General features: G+C 42.9%; 1 protein-coding gene across 6 annotated transcripts in view; it reads left to right on the forward strand.

The window, feature by feature from the left end:
• znf385c (zinc finger protein 385C) overlaps positions 1 to 23,960 on the forward strand; it is a 172,752-nt gene that overhangs the window by 111,774 nt on the left and 37,018 nt on the right. Inside the window, exons 1-3 of one of the 6 annotated variants that reach the window (XM_088623137.1) lie at positions 14,507 to 15,106; positions 16,737 to 17,008; positions 17,870 to 22,871. The exons of 3 other annotated variants lie outside the window; for them this stretch is intronic. In XM_088623137.1, the coding sequence (XP_088479263.1) occupies positions 16,853 to 17,008; positions 17,870 to 19,381 (1,668 nt within the window). In that variant the 5' untranslated portion in view covers positions 14,507 to 15,106; positions 16,737 to 16,852 and the 3' untranslated portion in view covers positions 19,382 to 22,871. Of the gene's footprint in view, positions 1 to 14,506; positions 15,107 to 16,736; positions 17,375 to 17,869; positions 22,872 to 23,960 lie in introns of those variants that run through there. 2 more of the 6 variants (XM_088623134.1, XM_088623133.1) reach the window with 2 other exon arrangements.

Consider the following 23,960-nt stretch of genomic DNA (forward strand, 5'->3'; position numbering starts at 1 on the left):
CCGTTCCATTTCTTTTTTTTACATTCCAGTTGTGAGGGATACAAATCTCTGGCTCATTTCCCCTGTTAACTTTTTAAAATCTCTGTCTTAAGGTCATTGCATTTTCTGGAAAAAGTTTTGTCAGATGTCCTTATTAAAAAAAAAAGAGGATTGTCCGTTCATAGAAGCAGATAGATAATTCTGTGTGCACATGTGGAGTGCGCCACAGGATATATACGCACCCCCACTGAAACTCTTGGTTTTCCTCAGTAATTCCAAATGAAACTGGAACATTTTCATGATGGTTTTTACATGATCTCATTATTGGACAAATACCATGTGAGCTCTATTAATAGAAAGTGATTAACTGAGAATACTAACTACTGACACAGCGGTACGCCTCTCTGCTTTGTGCAGTGGGCTGACAGACTGTTATTGGGCATGTCTTCATTAGGTTTCCAGTGGTTTATTATGTTTAATGCGCAGAGCATTTGTCTTGATTTTACTTCTGCTTATCCAGTGTGCAGCTCCAGGTGATGCTGGATCTCGGATTCATTTCCTTTTTGCCCCAGAGCTCTCCCTGTGCCCAGCCAGTGATTCCAAAGGCTTTCCCAGGCATCTGAGGCTGCTTTTTCAAACCTTCCATTTCATTAGGGAGCCCTCCATAACTTCAAAGCTGTCTTGGAGCACCTTGAACATTCCTGTTTGGGACTGTGGTTTTATTTTTTGTTTACCGTTTCCTCTACTTCATCTCCAGCATGTTCACTGCAGTGCATCTCACGCAACACAAGTGTTTGTTTTCTTTCTTAATGCAGATCCAAATCAGGGATTTGGAAATTGTTCTTCCCAAAAAGTGGGATCTCAATAGCAGCAGGTTGGACCATAGTGTAGATAAGACCACTCAGCCAGCAGCAGATGGTGAATCTCTGTTTGAGGTATGACTACATAAGAATCTAGGCCATTAGTGACACATTGGCTTGGTCTGCTTTTGCTGTCAGCGATGCACCAGACCTGAGGTGCAGTATCTGCACCAGGAATCTTGCTTAGTGTGAGGTAGCGCAAATCAACCTCTATTCCCTAACTGCATTACAGTGAAATTCTTCTCCAGATTTCATAAAGCTCATAAACTCTCAAATGCCGCTTCACATGAATCGGGAATCGTCTATTGTGTCATTGCCTTCGGCTTATCCAGTGTGGGACTTTAGATGATAGCTACAGTTAATACAATATTCACCTGAGCTCCCAGGACTTTTCTAATGCCACATGTGTAGGGATGGGGCTTTTGCCAAAACAGAATGATGCTGGTTCGATTGCTGGTGCCCGGGTAAGTACAGATGCTCTGTATCTTCAGCAGTTCACACCGAGGGCCTTCTGCAAGTCTTTAACTAGAGTTTCACTTGCCCACATGTGTGTGTTAGTCAGCAAGTGCACTTGTGCCACATAACATCTCTGTTAGCTCTTCCAGCTAAGAAGTGTTAAAGACAAACACCAGAGTCTTAGTTCTGGAGCAGGACTAACATAGCCTCAGTACAGACCCCCTTATTAAAGCTGACACTGATTAATGGCCTGGGAGCACTGCTCTTCTGCATCTGCAGGGCACAGGAAGGCGCGGCGTCCGCAACACTCTGCTTCAGATGAGCTAATCTTTCAAAAAACGTTCCACTCCGTCTCCCTCTCTGACTCGGGGATGGATAAAACCAGTGGCAGTTTGACCGTATGAGAAGCCTAAGAAATGTTTGTTTCCCAGAATTGTTTATAGGATTTTCTGCAATTGCATTGCTCTTGTGTCCTTCCTCTGCCTGTAGCACTTGTAGCCTCGTGCAGGCCTACCACAGTCAATTTGCATAATGTTTCAGGCATTTCACTACACATTTGCTTCATTTTGCCACAGTGTGGATTGTGCGTTACACTGTATCTCGATGCGTTAGTTGTGGATTATCAGGCCTAAGGTTGGGCCAATGTGTTATTTCTGCTGGAAATGTGATTTCAATAGCAGCAGAAGTTGGCACTTTTGAGGCATGGGCGTATTAACGTTTCCTTTTGAAACTATACTGTCTTAAAGTTGCCCTTTAAGAGTTTTCGCAGGTATCCTTTTTCACAGGGCAATCAATGCTGTAGACTTTAAAAGGCATCATTGAGCATGAGCTAAAACTGTCCCCATCAAGAAGTAGTAGATGCCAAAAATACAGTGTAAGAAACTGAGATATTCAGGGTATCCTAGTGTATAGAAATGACAAGGAACACATTTCCAGGTTAAGGAGAGAGTTAAGAGCAGGGTATGGCAACACTACAGAAAACAAAACTATCCTGTGACTTGTCTTCTGGGTGGAACAGGTGGAATGAAATGTCCTAAGACTGTTCAATGTCATGCAGTGCTGTGATTGAACGAAGATAATATACCCATAATCCTCATATCCTTTAGAAATAATTGGCCTCCTGGTGAATTCCCTTAATGCTTTGCTTATATTGGCTGAGGCATGGCTTTAGCCATATTCAAAAGATGAGCATCTCAGCTTCTAGCAGCAGATATAGTGCTTCTGAACCACTGCTGTCGGATACAGGAGGCATTTTTTCTCCTCGCTGCTGAATGTTTAGTTGCCGTTTGTAAACAGTCTCTTAAAAGATGTTAGTACCACAAGATTGGCCAGCAAATTTCATTACTAACTCTGCATCGCTGGGTTTATTCCAAAGGCACTTCCAGTAACTTTTGGCACTGCTGGGCATCTGCAGACTTGCTTTCTTGGCGTGAGCCACTCCATCTGGGGCTGGGTCAGTGATGTTGCATGTTGTCTGCACAGCCACACATCGGGTCTGGGGTGTCTGGAAGACAAACAGTAGAATCAGTTCCGTTTGTCTGCTTCAAGAACAACGCAGTAGGTTTGAAACCCACACTGACACAATGCAGAAGAATGGTGAAATGCAGACCAAAGGACACAAGTGGAAACAAATCAAACTGTGTTTAAAACTGAGAGCGGGAGATACTTCTTTTCCCAAAGGGTTGTGGTAGTGTGGAACAGGCCATCCAGCCATGATGTTGAAGCCCCAGACCCTGGCTTCCTTCGAGAAATGTCTTGATGAGATCCTGGGATCAATTAGCAACCAAATTAAGTGTCCTCCTCTTGGTTATAACAGTTCTAAAGAACATAAGAAACTTCCTTCTTAGGCTGTTGAAGAGGACATGATTAAAAAATAAGTATATTGCCCACTCTTTTTGTTTTAGCCAAGTCTGTGATGCTGTGGCCCCCTGTTCGGCAAGACGCCATCATTTCCTCTCCTTAGCTGAATTCTCAGTTTGTCTTGATGGGCTTCACGGTTCATTTTCATGAGGTGTTCTGTGTGTTGTTCACAGTCACCGCGGGGCAAGGAGCCGAGCCCTCTGTTTAGCTGCTTTTCTTGCCGTGGGAGTGACAAAGGCCACTGTGCAAGCGCTTGACTGCGCCCAGCGAAACGCCTTGAGAAAGTGGTGAGAAACGATCACTAACAGACGGCACTACGCTTCATCTCCTCTGCGAGAGTCGCCGCCGCGTGAATCAGCTCTCCTGCTTCTGACGGCTGTGGAAATTAATAACGACCTTGCCATGAAGAGACGGCTGAACAATCAATTAGACTTTCTGAAGCAACAGAAAGTCCCAACTATTAAAAAAAAATGTTTAATGGAATTCAGTACTCGCCCCCCAGAAAGGCTAGTTTCCTAGCACAAGTTGTATTCACATAGGGATCCCCACCTCTATCTGGAGCATGTTGCCCTGACAGCATGACAAATCAGAGCCTCCACTTGAGAGAGGATAAGGGATGCCTCCTTACCTTACCTGAGCAGCGCTCCTCCAGTTGGTGCTAACTCTCCTGCCAGGCACTGTGGGGCTCTCTGTCCCTCGAAAGGTGACCGGCCCCAACATGATGAAAAGTGCTGAAACTGTGTATCTCCAGGTCTTCCTCCTCCCCCGTGCCGGTATGGTAAGCCAATGGCCATTTCAGACTTGGAGCATATCCAAATTTCTTTTTTAAAAGAAGGGAATTGTGTAGTTCGGGATGCTGGTCCCTGATCCAGCTCTGCGCAGACCTCCTAGCCCCACGCTTGACTTCATCCCTCGGGGGCACAGTCAGGACGGGTTAGTCAGAACTGCGTGAACGTGCGTAACCGCTGCCCTCCGTTACCATGACACCGCGCGGATGACGGGGGAGAGAAGACGGAGACCGCCACATGCCCTGTCTCCCCTCTTTAGATTTCCTGTCTGAAAATGGCCACAAACCTTGTGCAGCCCAGACAGAGCAGAAGGAAGGCACAACCATCTGCCTTAGCACACAAGTTTCACTTCAGTGGAGCCTGCTGTTGACAGCACCGCTTCTCTAACCCCCGATATATTAAAAACCGATCTGCTGATGCACGTGTACGGTGCAGTTGAAATATATGGAAACCATGAACAAGTAAAAGCTCGAGTACACCACAGAAAATTGGTGCCACCTGATTCTAAAAGCAGTTCCAAGGGTGTCGGGGTGAGATGTTGTGATACTTTATATTACAGTAATTTATTACTTTACTCCACTAGGTTTTGTAGGTCTTCAAAAACCACCAGTAGCTTCATATCAGTGCAACAGGCATATATTCATCCAGTAAGGCCTGAGGTTTTGTGCTGTTGACTTAAAAAAATGTCGAAAGCCTGTATGTCTTTTTCCTTGTGAGGATTTGATGGCAACAGAAGCCTTTGGGATCCCCAGATGATGGACTTGGGGTGCCCATGCAAGAGCCACTCTGAATAGTGTAATTGCCAGGAGACTCCAGTGTAAGCAGCAAGCTTTTGCCTTTAAACTCCAGCATATTTATCTAAGACTACTATACCTTATTTGTGTTCTCCTTGCTTCACAAATGGCATTTAACAGAAAAAACGGACACAAATAGACAATACAGGGGCATTTTAAAAATGCCTTCCTCATGGGAGGGGAGCACTGGAGCAGACTTGTTGTTCTTGCTGGAATCTCACGCAGACCCGTGACTTTGTGGGAGACGGAAAAAAACTTCTTTTTTTTGAAGCCGTCCAGCTCTTTTTTTTTTTTTGCGTGTGTAGCAGGGATGTGTTGGAACCCCCAGGAAGGTGCACTGTGCGTCCTTTGCTCTGTTTGCTCTGCTCGGAATGGAACGGAGATAAAAATCACATCTTCTTAACTAGAATTTCTGCCTGAACAAGCAGCCAACTGTTTCTTTTGAAGAAATGTCACTGTGCCAGTGGCTTTTTCTTTCAGCCTAGAATTGCCTTTCCCAGTTCTTTGATTTCTAAATGCATAAAAACCTTCTGCCTATGGGGTGAATGCTGGCCTTGTGCAATTGTGAAACCAATGAGGGAGAAGTTCAGTACAGGGCTGATTTATAAAGCACTGCCTTCCCAGTAGGCATGTAAAAGAGGATGCATAATAAAGAGCAAGGTTCATCAAATATTACCAAAAGTATATCACTAATAATAATAATTTTATTTCTATGTACTTCTCCACAAACTCAAAGCTCTGTATTTCAGCACGTGCATGCTGCTGAAAAGGGAGCACTTTCAATTGGCCTGATAAAACAAAGAGTGAAATGAAATTCTCATATAAAAAGGGGGAACTTTAAGGGAGGACTGCACCCCCAGTTTCAGAGGGTGGTTATTAAATCGTGGTAATAAAATTAATTGACAGTATCACAATTTTCAAAACTGCAAAGTGTACAACGTTCACAACGTGAACTTGGTGAAAGTACTGTTTGGTGGCAGGCAAACCGCTGTTCTCCCCAGAATTGTGATGTGAAAGCCACCCTTCCTGCTCACTAGTCACTCTAAGCACATGAGAATCATGGTCTCCTAACAATGTGTATTTTAGTTGGTTGGCATGTCACTCTTTTTTTTACTACTTTAAAAGTATCTAATAAACATGTTTCCTGAAAATATTTACTATGAATGTAGTAGTAGAATTTGCTTGGTCTAAAGCATGCTTACAATGAAATTCAGTCACTTCCACGTCACCAGAAGTTTTGATGCCTCATTTTGAATTGCATACATTGACGGCACTATGTCATACTATGTGCATACGTTGAAACTTCATCTCTTCTGTGATGTAAATTGGAGGTCATACACACCACCGTATACTTGGTAGTTTCATTGTTGCTTGAAATGCATTTATCATTCCTGATTCAAACAGCTGTACAAATCCATGCACTGTCCATTTCAAACCACCAAGTCCTGCTTTAGCTACTTTGGGTGGTGAAAAAAATCTAATTTCAGCAGGGTGGAATGTGAGATAGAGAAATGTACATCCCTTGCAGGGCTAAGTTATTTTCAAGTAGTAATGCATTATAGTTTCAATTAACTTATGTAAGGGATTACATTTTTAATTAAGAAGGGGGAAAATGTTTTTAATAGGCGAGGTGTAATTGCTGGAGGCCCTGGCGTAAAGACTGGATTGAGAACTGCAAATGATTGCTTTTTAAAGATTTGAAGAAGCAATACTTCGCACAAGAAAGCACTGGCTAAGATCCATCACATTTGAAAAGTTACTTTGCCCAACACCATATATAGGCATGGCAAAGGCATGACAGCACAATGTCTCAGCAGTGTACTTAAGAGATTTGCTCCCCAGCATGCCTTAAAAACCTGAGCACATACGGTATCATACCACTTTAAAAAATAATGGAAACACCGGTAGCAGGATTTGCAACACAGTAAAAAGATTGCATTGAAAATAAGATCTAAACTGCTGACCCCTGTGCATTTACTGGCAATGCAACATTTTTTTTAATACAAGTGTTTAGCGGGCACAGTCAGTGATTTGGAACTGGCATGTGTGGGACAGATCTGAGCTGCAGAGTTCAAGTGCACATCCAGGCTGGTACACTAAATAACTGTTCCAAATAGCTGTGACAGCACTGTGTGCTACTAGTCTGTTCCATTTGCAGAAAAGCAGGGAGAGTGCTGGGCTTGTGTTGTGTCTGGGGGCTGGGAACAGCAAAGAAAGGATGGCTATTCTGGCTTGTGATCATTCCTCGTGTCTGTGTCAGTGTTCAAAAGCAAACCGTGGGATCTGAAGAACCTATGAGCTGTATTAATTAGAGCAGAGCACCAGTGATGTTTCCTGTTATCGAACCAGGGACAGTATACTCCACAAAATGTTGCACAGGGTTTAGGAAGGTCTAGAATGTGTGCCACTCGGAGAGTGCCCCCACAGCTGTTCTCTCTGATGGGGGGCAGCAATTCTGTAATTGATTTGAAGACAACCTGATTTCCCTGACCCCCTGCTTCAGTGTTTTAATGAGCAGCCTCTTTCCGGTCTCTCCATTACAGCGGCACTGTGCTGTACTGAGAACTCAGGGAGGGAGGGAGTGACGGACAGGTGCTTCCCAAAACAGCCACACCTGCGCTCCTGTAGGGTTTTCCTGGCCTGCTTTTCTCCCTTTTGTTTTCAAAGCTGTAAACCTAAATGCTTGTTTTTGCGTAACATGTATATTTGAACTTTGAGGTTAATTCTCCACATTCAGTTCCGTGATCTTTTTGACCAGCCTGGGAGAAAGACATTTTTAAGGTGTGGTAGCCAATGTCACTGTTTTGATAATCCTAATTATTTGTGCACTTGCAGTCTGAATATATTTTCAAGAATCAAAATAATTCATCTTGAAGTTTGGTTTCAGGACAAGTATTCTAATATGTATATGCAACTTCCACCTTTGAATTTCTGTTCTCTAATGAATTTGGAGGGAGGAGGGCTACAAAAACTCCCCAGTAAGAAAAATCAACGTGTGTTCTCTTCCAACACAGAGATGACACTTCTAGCATTTTGTTGTGAAAGTGATTTACCGTGTCCTACTTCGCCTGCCCAGAAATTTACACAGTATTTTCCCATGGTATATTCCAACTTGGAATTTTCTTTTACATGTTTTTTCTTTTCTGTGCCATGACTTTGTCATTTTTGTCTGTGCTTTAGTAAATGTTGGCCATGACCCGCCACAGTGAAGGGCACACTGGTCTTTGATAGGTGGGGACAGAGCTTTGCTGAGTTACGCCAAACCTCACTTCCGACACTGAACCCCTTAAGTGAAAGGGATTGGCTCATGACACGTCATTCCCATCCCGTCATTGAAATAAACATGGGATCGCTGGCTGTTGTTTTATATATACCCGCCAATCCGACTTCATGGCGGCATGCCCTCTGGGGAGGACGGGGCATTTGGACGTGCTTCTGTGATGCAGAGCCGTTCGAGGGCATTGGCAAAATTCAGCTCCCTTCTCACTGACGTCCCTGCAAGCCTGCAGGCGCCCAGGACGTCACAGGAGTCAGTGTCTGCTGGTCCAGTCTGATCAGTCCCAGTCCTGCCCCACTGGTGCTTGGGGAATCTTGTCACTGGCCAGCAGTGACCATGACAGGCTCCAGCTGGGAGCATCTGCATCAGCGTCATCTTTCACTGTTAAGCCACCTTGGGAGCCTCTGGGTGCTTGTTGCAATACACCCTGTGTTTCCTTTAGTGGCATTTTTCCCACTGATTGGCAAATAAATTGGGAACTAGGGAACCCGCCCTGAAATGGAGTACAATTTCTGATTCTGCTCCAGTGAAACACGCTATAAGTTTCACCACACTATCAGACATGTCAGACTGACAGAACGTCTTCACAGAGTCTCACCCCGTACCTTAATGCTTCTGTACCTATCTAAACAAATTACAGTTTCTGCCTGTTCTTACTGGGTTGTTTTTATAAAAGCAAAAGATCGTGACCCTTTTATTTGCTGAATTTTAATTGACAGAGCTCGACTCCGAATGTGACAACCAGCTCAGAAACTCGTCTTGTCTTCCAGACCCAAGGCACCATGTGACCTTTCAGTTACAACATTCTGCTGCAAGTTCCACCTTTCATCCTAGCAGAGATGGCAGCCTGAAAGCCTTTATGGCCACAGACAGAGTTTATATACAGTAGTAGTGTTCAGTGAGGTGTCTTGCTAAAGACAGGAACAAACCAATTTCTAAACAGATTTTAGAGGCAATAATCACAAGGATTTACTGTAATTAAGGGATGGTGTGATGGGCAGAGATGTCCGGGGATTTAAGGGAGATATTCATCCCACACAGAAGCTGAAATAAATTAAAAGTTTTCCCGTCTGTAGCAACAGCATTAACATTGGCTGCCCTGAGGAGCCCGGTCTTTCGCTTACTGTGAAGAACCACAGGCTGTACTGCCGAGTTTAATCCGAGTGCACGTCTGCTTGATATTACAGCTGAATGGATCCTTCATATCATATTCGGTGAACCTCTCAGTCCTTCTTCACAATTCCACTTCAAATGAAGTATAAAGCTTGAAACTCACAATCTTGTCCAGGAAGCGGACCTACCATGGTAAAGGTGTTATTTATATATATGGCATGTCTCAAAATTAAATTGGGATGCGACTGGGAAATGGGAGCACAACCTGTTTGTTTGTGCGTGTGAAACAGAGGGTGCGAGAGACTGTGTATGTCTGTCAGCTGGAGAGCTGGAGCTCTTGGTTATGTGGGTTTAACTGCGCGTTTCTAATTGAGCTAGAGAGGGTTATAATTTATGCCATTAAAAATAGAAATGACTAAACTCCTTGAGATCTTTTTCGATTTTGTTTTCAAAGAAAATTCCAGACAGGGTTGCGGGCACGATCGGATTGTGCACCGTGTGTTTGGACAAAGTGAAACATACAGTATTGGCCTGTGGCACTGTGACCTCCGCCAAGTTCCTCTGAATTGCAACAGGACTGGCAACCACCTGGGTGGTTGTGTTACCGACCCGTTATTGGGAATGAACTAACGCCCACTTTCTGCGACAGTCTGAAGCTTCAAGTGTTAAACCACTGCTTTTGTATCATGGAATCCCTTCCTGATGTTGGACTCGATCGGAGACAGGTTCTCCTCATTGTTTACCTATGTGAAGATTGTTTTCAATATACGGACAAATGTTAATGTAAAAATGCTCTGCAATTTTCTGTAGTAAGGACTCGAATTCGCAGTGTACATGGATTTTTCTGCAGGAATGGCAGTGCACAATGGGGATTCCTTTGGAAAGGACTGAAATGGAGTCGTCCTGGGTTAAATACAAATCACATACAAATGTAGCTTAATCTGAAACCCTGTTCCAGTGACCTCCGTCTTATTTCCTATCTGTATATTAAATCTCTTTTCTCCTTTCTCCAGTAAGTACCATGCTTTGATGGTTAACGACACTTCACTGGGTTTCAATTGCAGGAACAATCTTCTTCAAATATTTGAGCTGGCCTTTTTGAAAGAGCATTTGTTCAATTCAGCAAACATTCTGTGCCTTCAGCTACACAGGTCAAAGCATTCTTGAAGGAACAGTCTTTTGAATCATTCAGGGCCTTTATACTGTACATTTAACTAGCTTCGGTCAGCTTCGATTGCTTGAAGGTTGAGTTAAAATTGTGGCATTGTATCCAGTAATGTGCACTTGTCTTTAATGCTGCTGGAAATGAGAAGTACAGTCATTTTCTCAGCTTCTAGGTTCCAGAGGCTTTGTTAAAACAGGGCTTGAACTCATTGAACGTGTTACAATATAAGGTCAGTTGTTCATGCATTCACATCCTGCTTGAACATCAGCTGTCGTACTGTTTAATCAACAAAGGGCATCAATTGCTTGCCCTCTAGCCTGCCTTGAAGGTGTGTTTCCTTTTTCGGTGAAAGGGCATTGTGCTCTTGAAAAAAACCAAGCAGACCAATGCTTCTCAAAGTGGTATAAAATAGCTGTGTACAGAGCAAAGGCTTATCGCAATCAGCCATTCACAGCTTTCATAAATCCAGAGTCAAGAGGACCTTTCATGCGTGAGAATGGAGACCTTCCTTCTAGATAGTCTAATGGGAATTCTGATTTGTGGAGGGTGAAGGTTCAAGACAGTGGGACTTAAATCCGACAGCCACTGAAGACATGGGAAGATGCCCTGCAGAACGATTCTGTAAAATGTAGTTGAATTAAGTAGTTCAGAGCCCAGCGGAGAACAATCTAGAGGCGAAAGTCACCCCAAAGGAGCTGTATCTTTGGGCATCTACTGTTTTGAAATGATGTTAGAGGTGGTAAATAAGAACTTCCAGCCCCTAAAGTAAACAAAAGCTTTTCATTTCTTGTCTAGTCACAAGAATCTCTTTACCGTGTAGTCCACAAACTATGGACTGTGTAATTCCTCAAACTGTTTCTGTCTGTGACCTTTTCTAAAAATATTACTATTAAACATCAAAAAACAGCACTGTCCAATGGCGACAAGAACCGTAATGATCAGGAGTGTTCATTCTTTTGTAATGGACAGGAGAGATTTCCCATGGATTTGTCTCTGACCTCCTAGTTGGGGAAAAAAATGGTTAGAAAAAATGTTTTGATCTTGGATCAGTGAGCCGCATGTGGTGCAACACGTGCCGTGAACATGTCATCTTGTCAGGTAGTGTCAGCAGCCTGTCTCTTGACCACATCATTTTTAATGTACATGTATATTTGTGTGATTCAATGTAATCTTCCCATTTGAAAAGAACATAGCTCAGCTATTCTGCCGATCATCCAGATAGAGCAGTCCCAGTGTGCAACACCGTTCTGCGCCACTGCAATATTGACAATAAAATAGCCACTCTGCCAGAAAACAGTGTCTGAACTGTCTGGGAAATAAAGTGGGATTTCCGAGCATTTGTTTCCAGGTGGGCTGCAGATTTTATCCCTCAGCCCGAATTTGACCCGTTTAAGAATATCTAAGAAAATAAAATCGGCTTCTTCTAATTCATTCAGTGTAAATGAATGGAGCCGTTCTGACAGAACAGAAGTACTGATGTGATGGGTGGCTGTCCTGGCACCAGACCTTCTGATCTGAGAGGCAGGCATGTACACAGATTACAGCCAGTAACGAAAAGACATTGAATTCTGTTGATCACTGGACTGTGAGTGTTTCAGAGGTTCCGAGCCACAGAACCCCCACTCCTGCAGTGTACTGTTCCATTTGGACCCCCTGATACTCTAAGAGCTTCCCATTACTACTGTAAGTATTTTAACCGAAAGCTCAGTGGAACAAAAACCAACAAGTGCATTGTGGGAAACTCTGGGTCAGCCAGAACCACAGAGTATACAGTATCAGGTGTTGTGGTAAGCCGTAAAGATGTGAATGAGATGGAATGGGATGTGCTCTTTCATTTGACATTCCCATTTTCCCTTTCATGGACTCCTTGAGAGAATTTCATTCTCCAGCTGACATTATTGATTCTGGCAGATTTGCAATGGTGAGCACCGAATCCCCTGAGGCCGTGTTTGTAAAATAAATAAAGATCCCAAATCATACACTCTGGCTCCCTGAAAGCTGTCTTTCAGAGCTCAGCCAGCGAAGTCTTGACTTAGAGGAGACTGAGAGGATTTGATTTTAGTATTTGAAAATCTTTAAAAAGGCTCTGCCAAGGTCAACCCAGAGGACGAATGTGGGGACAGAGGTTGAAATGTGGACTTATGACGAAGGCTGTGAGGGTCTGCAATAAACAGAACAGCCAGGTTATTGATGCTGACTCTCTGGACCCCTGGGTTAAAAAAGAAACAAACCAATGAATGGTCTCCTCTCATTTGGTCTAAAATGAATGAGAACTAACTCACACAGCCTGTGCTGGAAAAAGCAGCTCAAAGCCAACAGATGTTGTCTGTGTGTATATATTGTTTTCCCTTTTCAACCACAGCTGCTTAGTTTTCATGTCCTGAGCTTAGTTACTGTGATTAAGAGCTCTTTTAATAAGCAGCAGTAGTAGACAGGAAAAGGAGAGACGTAAAACTGTCAGGTTGCACAGTGCTCTATTCACCAAAATGACTGGCTCCTTATCTCTAGGAGTGCAGGAGTTCCTGGTCTATCTTTAGTAAGATTCACAATTATGGGTGTTAAAGATGTAGTTATTGAGACTACAGTCAGGGAATCTCCAGGTTGGAATTCTATAGCATGTTACGGCTTCAGTGCCACTGTGGAAATACAGATAAGAGCTCTTACCATTAAGCCAAATAGGCTTCATAAATAAATATGATATAAGCTGAAGGTAGAAGGTTTTATCGGTGTTATTGTGGGCAGATTTCTTTAAAACCTATTTGAAATTAAAGATTGTTTTAGTTATTCAACTTATTTTCTAAAAGTAGTTGACTTCTCAAAATGCATCCAGTTGCTCAAGTAGAGAACTGTGTGTGCTTTACCTTCACAACAGAAGCTCTCACCAACGCAGTGCATAAACCTCCATTTGGTGTGTCTTCAGAAACGGAAATGTTACATTATATTAATCTCAGTCGCGGTAATGATCTTACAGACATCCTAAGGGGAAGAAAATCTAGACTAGATGGTCTGCAGAAGTTGGCATGAATGCACTGTATATGCAAACATGCATGACATACTGTACTATATCAGAGTAACAGCATGTATTTTTATGCTACTGGCAGTCTACAACCTTACAATTCTTACTTCATTATCAGTGTTTATTTTATTTGCTTACCTGCCTATGACAGTATCGGTTGGAACATTTTTTTTATTGAGTAGAACAAGAGTGGTCCTCAGTATTGCCCGTTCCCATTCCATTACTAGGACTGGGTACCTTCCAATAAATGACAGATTTAATCCTTCAGTGCTTAATTAACCCACTTAATTAAGGATGAGCCGGAGCAAAGAGCTGGAATGGATTGCAGTGCAGTGGAAGAGTCGAGGCTGACTGTCCCTGGAGTTTGAATGTAACAGCAGAACATCAGCAGATTCCTGTTGTGCACAAAGAGTGGTTGTGCTGGATCACCGTGCTTTGTAATGTACAGTAATCTGAAGAATCCAAAAAATTTCTTTCTGTCTTGTGTGAATGACAGGGAGATGTAAGGCAGAATAACCCGTGTTTGAACTAAAACCGAAAAGGAAGAAAACCAGTGTAGGGATTTCTTTTTCTTTAAGCACAGGTGGGCCGAAAGGCATTTCAATGAGACAGCTATACCAAGTGTGTTTCTTGCTTTTAAGTCTGTTGAGAATCTTGCTCTGTACTTTTGGTGCTATGAGGTCTTGGTTCTGTAAACAGTTGCATTGAATGGTATTACCTGACAATAAAGCAGCTCTAAGCAAGCCAGACAGGAGCTGTCAGCGTGTCCTCGCTTTTTTCGCGACGCAGAGAGCATTTCCTGCATGCAAGCGGCCTAATTTCAATTGTCACGCCGTTGACAGCCGGGGAAGACATCGGCGTAATGAGAAAGCCTGGGCCGTGCGTGTTTCTGCTTTCCTGGGAAATTAAAATAGCGCATACCGTTCATTTCGAATAGCATTCGTGTGGAGCTACAGTATCCTCGTACATTAACGCAGTTCTAATGAACTGTAATAAGAAGCTGTTACAATTATTAAATAGTGGGAGCACATACGTAGCAATGTCATGTAGTCATTTAAATGGCAAGCTCTTAAACGTGTGTTTATGTTGATGGATTATGGACGTCCGAAAGTATTATACTGTCTGCAAAATCAGTCTCACCGTATTTTTTTGGAAATTACATTTTAACTCTTTCTCCTTTAATAGCTTCGGGATTATGTTTAAATCTCTTCTAGTAGTAATGGCGCAGTATACTCAGGGCGGTCTTTGCATGTCACCTTTAAATCATTAGTATTGTGATCCGCTAAGAACTGCGGGGTTGTTGGCGTTATTTCAAGCGACCTCTTAAACGCCGAGACCAAATGACGTGCTGAGTGGGTCAAGATGAAACTGTCCCCCGACTGTTTAGAAACAGATTTTAAGGGTGACTTATTTACGCAGGCAGGCTCCGTGGCGCTCCGGGGATTAAAACGAAGGTCTTCGCTTGCGCGACAGCACTCGCCTTGCGGGGTTGTGGTGCGCTTTTTTTGAACGGCTGCCTTCACGAATTTCCCTTTTGCAGGGAGGTCTTCGGTTCCGACTGTAGACCTGGCTACTGTATGTGGCATCTCATCGTGTTTGAACTAGCCAGACAGCTACGCTTGCTTCCGCCGTTAGTGGCCGTGCCTGTTTGAGAAACCCCTCAGTGCCTCACAAGCAATGGCAAACAAAGATGGCGGCTCCCAGCGCTGCGCAGTAACGGTGTACTGCCTACAGATTATTGCTAGCAAAGTTTCTCAAATATCAACTTTTGTGCCATCACCATAGACGTAGGAGAGAGGTACAGTCGTTTAAACTTAATAGTACCTATTAAGTTTAGTTCATGAACGTCTGATATCACATTTTGAGCCAGGAGAATATATTTTTTATTTCGAACTGAAATCAGGTTTGCGTAGCCAGAGATGCTTAACGGTTTTTACTTTTTTTTTAACCTTTACTAATAGGTGTGCATATGTGTATATTGTGGCATATTGTGGTGCCATTAAGATAAATAATGCCAATTACTTTTAAGCGTTTTACGTAGTTTTTAAAGTGGTAGATTTGCGTCTAGATCAATTTAGTGTTCTATTTTTGTTGAGTGTGGCGTTTAAATCTACGGTCTTGCATTTAAAAGCCCCTAAAGCCCCCTTTTAATTATATTAAAACACAAACACACATAAATAGTTCTTAATGCGGTAACTTTACGGAAGCAGAAAGTGTGTTATGTGGTGATAAAAAGTTACGGTCAGGAAAAATGGCGAGTGGCACGGAGATTACATTTCCCAGACGTGAGTCTTAAGCGAAGTGTGAAGGGCACTCTTAACAGCATCTCCAGGAGATGGAAATCGAGAGAAGAAAAGGAGAATATTGCATAGACGTTTATTATTGTGGTGTATTACAAAAATGAAATAAATAGAGCGTGCAAATTGTGTAAATAATTGGTTACCATCAATTATGATACAGTACATCCTTTTGGAGTGGCGCAGTGTAGCGGGAGTAAATTGAATACACTTCATAATTGGTTTTGAGTAATAACTCATTTTTGTCGCCAGCATGGTATTTAATGGTTTGGAAAAGTCACTTTCCAGTTATAGTATTAGTCTTTTTATTAAAATCATTAGAATAACCCATTTTAGGTTTGGTTTGTTAATTGCCTGTTCTGTGTTGAAAGAATTTGTTTAAACTAGTTGCATTATGTCAGCCATCCAAGTAACACTGTATATTGACTGCAATTATTCAATTAAATTATTTTGTACACCTTTCAAAGATACTGACACTACTATTACAGTCAAGAGCTGTGAAGAGTGGTTGTTTACGGACGGCCCCGTTTTATGTCGCTAGTGTCCTTAGATGCAGGCCAGTGCTGTATTACGCAGAACTTGATCAAATTACTTGGCATTGGATCCACAAGGCACAGGATAGTCCAGTTCACCGTATAGTCTGCACTGGATGTAACCTTAAGTACTTCAGCCCATAGTTGCAAAATCTGCTTCAGAATACACTTGTCCTGCCTGATCATGTCTGATCATGTGATGATCGAGTGCTTTGGTGTTTCCTACAGAAGACTCTCAGATGAGGGGGGCCTTGGTTTCTTGAAGGTCTATTGCTGTCATCTGAGTCAGTCAAAAAATTAACATTGGATGAATCCAAATTAAGCTTTCTTTTTTGAATGGTAATAAAAGGTTTAGGAAGCTACTTTTTTGCATTGGGTGTGCTTACAGTACAGCAGTACAAAAGTCTAAATGTCGTGTCTCGAAGTTTGCTGGAAATCTGTACTCTAAAGGAGTCTGTTTTGCTGATGATAATCGTGCGTCTTACCAGCTACTTCATCACAGTAGTGTCTATTGGGTCTGTCCCTTTGGTTAACGGACATTGCTGTTATGTGTGTCTCCCCTAGTTCCTGACACCTGTCTTCTTTTCCCTCTCTCCAGTCTAGTCATGACGTGGTAGCTGAAAGCAGAGCTAAGGTGAATGTGTTCTTGTTTCTCGGAAGATGTTTTCAGTGCGGTGTCGGTAAATAACGCTCGCTCAAACCCCAGGGACGGCGATGCCGAGGCCAGGGAAGAAGCCGGCGGGGGAGGCCTCCAACTCCAACAAGAAGTGCAAGCGCTACTTCAACGAGCAGTGGAAAGGGGAGTTCCCCTGGCTGGAGTTCGATTACGACAGGAAGCTGATGTTCTGCGTGGCGTGTCGCCGGGCGCTGGTGAGCAACAAGCACGGCAAGGCGGACAACGCCTTCACCGTGGGCACGGACAACTTTCAGCGGCACGCCCTGCTGCGCCACGTCACCTCCGGCGCCCACCGGCACGCCCTGGCGGCCGGCCGGGGGCAGAAGGTATGGGAGCCCCTCGGGCCCCAGAATGAACGCGACCTGAAGCCGCCGGTCAGGAGGCTGGTCAGCCCAGCCAAAATCGCCATCATGACCACGGTTTACTGCATGGCGAAGGAAGGCATTCCAGATTCAAAGCTTAGTCCGCTGCTGGAGCTCCAAAAGTACAACCTTTGCCAGTCCTTACTGGCTGGGGAATGCCATGATTATTACTCAGCTCACAGTATAAAGGAAATGCAGGTGTGTGTTTCATTTAACATAGAGTATTTTTGATAAGAAAAATCATGTGTGGCAGTCTTACGTTTGCTTCATTTTGGCTGCTGTTCTTAATCCTGTGCAGTGATAAAATGCTTCACTACATGTGTATATTTTTTATTGTTGTTTTTGAACTAGGTCTAGGTAGTTAATTTACAGGCAGCAGACTGAGTTATCACATACGCTAAGCAAAGGGAACCCATTATAGTTCAGTGCAACAAAAAAACAATAGCGTAGACATTGTTTGATAGAGACTTAAATGAGTCCTGGTTGTCTGCAGAGCACTTCACGTTATTGGTACAACTTTATTATAGGAGAGCTCATGAATCTGATGACCTGGATTTTTTATTTTGTGCTCAGGAAACTTACCGTTTTCCTTTGTGTCTCAGTAGTTCTTGAGTACAAGTAGTGAGAAATCTAACTTACTTTGTATTACTTAAAGCTAAACATTCTTCTTTTGTTTTTATTTAATGGATGTAGGAGGCAATTGTCAAGGTTCTTCATGATGAAGATAGCCGCAGAATGACTGATTCCCCATTTATTGGGCTCATTGTGAGAGGAGCTGTTGACCTTTTGGAAAATGAAAAGCTAGTTCTGTTTGTGAGCACAGTGTCCCCCTTTGACCGACATGCCTCAGTTATGTTTCTCGGACTTTTTGACCTTCCAGATGGAGAAACCGAGACAGTCGTAGACGGGCTAGTAGAAATCTTCGGCACCTTTAGTGTTCCTCTTTCCAAGGTGTCTTGGCTTGCCTATGATGAACCAAGTTTGAGCACAAACAAAATCAGCAACGCTGTGTCCAGACTGAAACCTTTGTGTCCTCTTTTAAAACATTTTCCCTGGTTATCCTCAAATGACTGTCTTGCTCTGTCCGATATCATCAGGGATGTTGCCTACCTTAGAAAGTATGAAGAAACTGTAGATGCTGTCTTTCGTCTATTTTCCAGTTATGAGGATGACAACAACAGCTTGGAAGAGCTGGATAAGGTCCTGAAGTCCAGCAAGATTGACCTCAGGGACTGCAAGCCCGTTCAATGGGCATCAGTGTTGCCGGCAGTAGAGGCAATAAACTCATTGTGGCCCACACTGGTCCTGTTTCTGGAAGAGTTGGCTGGAAAATCTCCCTTGGCCTTAGGACTCTGCAAGGAGCTAAAAAAATTCAATTTTGTGGCCTTCACAAAAGTATTGATGGACGTTCTGCCCATCCTGCAGAAGCTCAGCGCGTTCTTCCGAGCTGAAGAGCTGAATTTGTCCGTCCTCAAGCCAGTCATATCGGCATCTCTGGCCTGCCTGAAGGCACTAAGGTCGGCCAGTGGGTGTCAGTTTCAGGAATTCCTCTGTGACATGAACGAGCACCCTCAGGAGGACTGCGAAAAGGGCGTCAGACTGTACTATAAAGGAGTGGAGATGACCAACTGCTCCCAGGAGGATGTACGAGCTTTTGGGCAGCTGAAAGATGCCTACCTGGGCACTCTTTGCAAGAGCCTGCAGGATAGACTACCGGAGGACATTGTGGAACTTGTGAATGCCTTCGTGGTGCTCTTCAGCCCCCAGTGCTACGTGCAGGCCTTGGATGATGACATCAAGAGCTACGGGGCGACTGAGCTAAACCTGCTGCTAGATCAGTACGGGGGCCTGGTGAGCCAGGAGAGAGCGAGGACTGACTTCCCACTCTTCAAGCGCGTCGTCGTCAGCCTCGGCCACCTGTCTCTCCAGGAGCTCTGTGCTCAGCTGGTGTTCATTGACTCGGAGATGCGCGAGCTCTTTCCTGACTTTGCCACGCTGGCTTCTCTGGCCTCGGTGTTACCTGTACAGCCTGCAACGTGTGAAAAGGTTTTCAGGGCCAAAGACCAAACCAAAAAACTCCTGACAGAAGAGGGCTTGTCCAATGTTGTTAAGATTGCAGTAGACGGCCCAACCATCAGTGAATTTGATTTTGAAGCTGCCATTGAACATTATGAAACCATTAAAGATAAGCAGAATGTTGTGTGATGAATTTGGTGCTTTTATTCACTTTTTATATTTTTGATTCTGGACTAAACCAAAAAAGGAGCAGCTTGCTGCCATTTCATTGTAACTTAATGGTAAAAGTTTCTGTACTTATTGTTGCCTTAAGCGCTTGGTTCCTTGTTTTCCTTATTTATTATGTAGTGAAAGTTGTGAAAAGAGGGGTGACATAACTTCACAGAATCAAGTCCATTATTTTCAAATAATGATGACAAAGAGAAGGCAGAACAAAATGTTGCATGTACCTTTAGGCTTGTCAACAAATAGCTGCTCATAAGGAGCAATTGAGTTACATCTCTTCAGGAAGATGCATCATATGCTTATGTGGCCTGAAGTGTTTCCTGTTGTATTTTCATGTAAAGTGAAAGGTTAATGCAGAAGAAGATCAGTAATGAGACTGTATAATACGGATAATAATATACATCAAGAAGCGGTTATAGTGTCCCAGGAGAATATATTCTAATCGCATGGGTCATGTAGTTTGCAGTTTGAAGCACAACACAACAGGCAAAGGTAGTTGATGTATCTTTTTGAAATGGGGATGAGAGGATGGGAGTTTTCAGGTGTCCTGGGGTCACCAAATGGCATATGGGAACATTAAATGTTCTGAAAAAAGAAACCCCCAAATACCAAGTTTGGAACCCAGGTATTTAGGTATATATAGCATATAATGACAAAGAAGGATTCCCCAGCACTTTTTACAGCTAGTACCTCCTGCAACAAGTCATTTCAAGTCAGGATGGTGGCCCCCTTCCCCCATTCCTAACCTCCCCACCTCCCATCCAACAAATAACTTTCTAAATGTCATGGTGTTTGCTATAGCTTATCTCTTAACCTAGAAGATAAAACTAAGAAAATGAGACCTGATCAAACAGTTGTTTATTAAATACCAGTAAATATCAAAGACAGAATAATACTGAGGCTTGGATTTAATACAAAAAATGGAGCACTTGTCTTATTTATCGTCGGTCATGAAGCCGTCTCATTTAAACTAAATGCAATGTTCCTTTTTTCTTTTATTTTGCGCTGCAGTTCCAAGTCACTCAAAGGCTGTAATCATGAAAAATAATGTAATTGGGATAAGAATTGCAAGCTGTTCCAATAATTCTGAATATTTCCTTTGCTAAACCTGCTCCTAACTGCTGTAGATACCTTAGAAACTTTGTTCCACATTTTCAATGTAAATAGCTTTTTATCTTTTTTGTTTTTGAAAAGGCTACGTGTGCTGAAGGCCCATAAAACCAATAGCTATATAAGAGGAGCTAAGGATAGCTAAAATAAAATGAATGAATTCATCCCATGGGTCTTCAGAATACAAACAAGGTGTTGATAATCAGATTTTACCGGCAGCTCTTGCATCTGTAAAAACATTCCTAATCTGCTGTGTCGTGTCAGCAGCAGATCTTATTTGTTCTAAAAATGGATTTTTCCTCATGAACTGCTGAGGAGATAAACCATATAAGGTTCTGATTTAATCTTTTAGTTTTCACAGTTCCTTCACACTGTTTCTCAAGCGTTTCAATTTCACATCTAAAATAGCTTTACTTTTTAAGCACCATTTATCCCGGTTTAATCAAAGGCTTCAGTTTACATGGTGTAGCTCTGACTACATGCTGTTTTACTTACCAAACTTAAAGGGCTCCTGGGCAATTTTTTTCGAAGCCTTAATTTTCACAGTGTATCACTCGGTAGATTAAAAGATTTGTCTTTTTGTGAACTATTTTTCTTAAGCTTTTTACGGTTAAAAAGTCGATGGCTAGATTTCAATCCTGATTTTATCACACCTGAGAAGCCATGCAAGGCTGTGTCCGGTCAGTCATGCTGACCTTGGAACTAAACAGGTTGCTACTGCAAGTATTGTATGTGAACCTGTAGGTGGCGATCTTCCCTCTTTGCCAGAATTTCCATGCCAATGTCCCTAGGTGTCTCTGCTAAATTCTACCCGGGGCTTGTTCAGTCTGGGTTTTCTAAAGAATGTTCCCCTTTAAGTCAATTTGCAAAATAATTTCTCACTTTGCCACCTAATCTGTTCTGTACTGGGGCTGCAGGCAAAGACTGTCTGCCTGTCTTGAATGCATTTCAGTGGTGGCTTAGGTGGTATAAATACAAGGACTTCTTCAAATGTTTTGTGAGACACAGCATAAGGTTACGATACTGGACCCCCGTTTGAAGAAGGCAGTCGTAAAGCAACACACTTGTCTGCAAGTGATGAAAGGCTTAGGACCACAGTAAGCGATGTACACCTGCTCTTTTGCCAAAACGTCCATACTGAGACACATGCCTTCTCATGTATGGGTATGAGTCACCTGAAAGTGAAATACATTCAAGTTATGAAAAGGTCCACAAGAAAACTGGAAATCTTGTGAAATAAGAGGTTCTTTAGTAATATTTGAAGTTTTCTTAATATGTGCACTTCAAAGACCATGGTCATATGACCAGATTGCCTGCATCTTGGAGAGCGACCCCGATGTGGCACCGGTTTCATGTTTAGCGTGCAGTTTGATTGGTACAGGCAACCAAAATCATCAACGACATGTCATTCGGTCCGAGTTTAGTTAAGTGCAGAAGCCTTCACAGCAGATTTCCACAGAGTGCTTTTGCAACATCAAGTGTCGCGTGTTGTGCTTCTGTATGAACATGCACATCTGGCCGCTGTGAGCAGGGCGTGTGAAGTTTCAGATTTGTCCTCAGTTGCTTCCATCTTCTTCTCAAGGAATGAACAGAAAGCTCGGAGCTGGCAGAAGTAGTGTGGTGTACTGTTGTACCCCAGAGGGGTTAGGGGACAGTCAGTCAAGATCCAATATAATTGTTAAATTATACTTTTTGTGTATTGCAATTTCAAAATTGAAAAAATTGAGAATTATTTTTCCTCCTATTTTCTATTTCTAGTGAAATTGGTCGCAATATACGGTATAGAGTACAGTTTCACATGATGTGGTCACAGGGTCTAGATTAATACTTGCTGGCCATTGCTCTGTCATACGTGTTTTCAGTTGGCTCTCCACTCCCCACAGACTGGAACGGGCATAAAACAAATATTATTCAAGTTAAATTTACATGACATGACATCAGTATAATAGAAGGATGTTCCTTTTCTGAAGATCGTTTCCATGTGCTTGTCTGACCAAAGCAAATTTTCAACAGATGATGGTACCTTGTAATGTTTTCCTATATTTCACATTGTCTTTTGGATATACTGTGCTATAGAGGTTCTGGGTTTGTCTTTGAGAGATTGGACAATTTCCTGTTCCTCACAGCAGTTGAGTTTGGCTCATTTTTTTCTGGCCTACAGTGCATAATTCTGTTTACATGGAAGTTTGAAAATCTGATTTGTGTTATGTTAAATGCTTTGAAGGATGCCTGTGCAGTGTGAGCAGGAGCTTTGTTGTTAATGACATGCTGTTCATTTCTGTTGCCTTTTTGATTTCTACTTTTGTATTGGCATATATTTCATTAAACTATCTTTTTTTAAAAAGCTGTGATTTAATACCTCTGATCCCAAGTGTACAGTATTGAATACTAATCTGTATTGATTAGTAAAAAAATGAGTTTGTCTACTCAAGGTGAAGAGCACAGTGTCCAAGGATTTTGCTACCTTTGATTAACAGCCAAATGATTTTATCCGAGAGCATAAATCCTAATTTGTTTTTATGTGTGCTTTCGGTGTGATGATGAGATGTATTCATGAAGGGTGCTCTAGATGCCAGTGACCTTACCCATGCTCCTTGATCAAAATGTCAAATTCACTCAAAGGCTTTACAGAACTATAAGCGCTCTAATTGTGTCGGCATCGGTGCTTGTGCTGTGAGTCATTTTGTCGTTGCTTTATAGTTTCCTGTTTTCCTGCTTGCTACGCCCCCCTCCCCCAATCATCTGGGGTGACTACTATGATCATGAAATCTCACAGCTTGATTGTCTGTGCTTTCCTCTGAAACCTATGCTGTTGTGGAGAGATGCCTGACGCTTTTCAACCAGAAAGTAATGTGGGTGGGTGGTGTAGTGTGCACCCACAAATGTGCACGGGTTCTGCAGGATTTGCCATCGAGCTGCAGGCCGAGAATTCCTGCGGCCAGCTGGTCACCTCCTGCCTGACAGAATCCTTGCCACTGTCGGCCTCACTCAGCCTCAATCTGCAGAACGGGACTTATGACCTGCTCAAAGCTGTTCCTTCTACTGACCCCACCGCTTGGAATCCTCTTACTTTCATATCTCTTGAAGGGCTCATGTAAGAGGAGCACACACCTGACGTTTTGTCTTTTCCTCATAAACCCCCATGTGTCACAGGACCATGGTCTTGATGAAAACATCCATTCAGAGGTCCGGTAAACATCCGAGGACGTGCAACACCTACTTACAGTCTATCTAGTTACTGTATGTATACAAAGCAGTGCTTGGTTGCCTTTGTTGAGCGCTTATATTTTTTCCAGACAGCTGTGAAATTAGATTGGTTACAAGGTCTCATCTCGGGATGCATTGAGATCTAGCTGTGTTTTTCCTCCAGACTGACAAGTGCATGTGCAATTGTTTAAAATAGCATTGCCAGAATGGAGGTCAGATTAAATAG

Source organism: Lepisosteus platostomus, chromosome 28 (genome assembly GCF_059453375.1).
Source record: "Lepisosteus platostomus isolate fLepPlt1 chromosome 28, fLepPlt1.hap1, whole genome shotgun sequence".
Classification (NCBI taxonomy): Eukaryota; Metazoa; Chordata; class Actinopteri; order Semionotiformes; family Lepisosteidae; genus Lepisosteus; species Lepisosteus platostomus.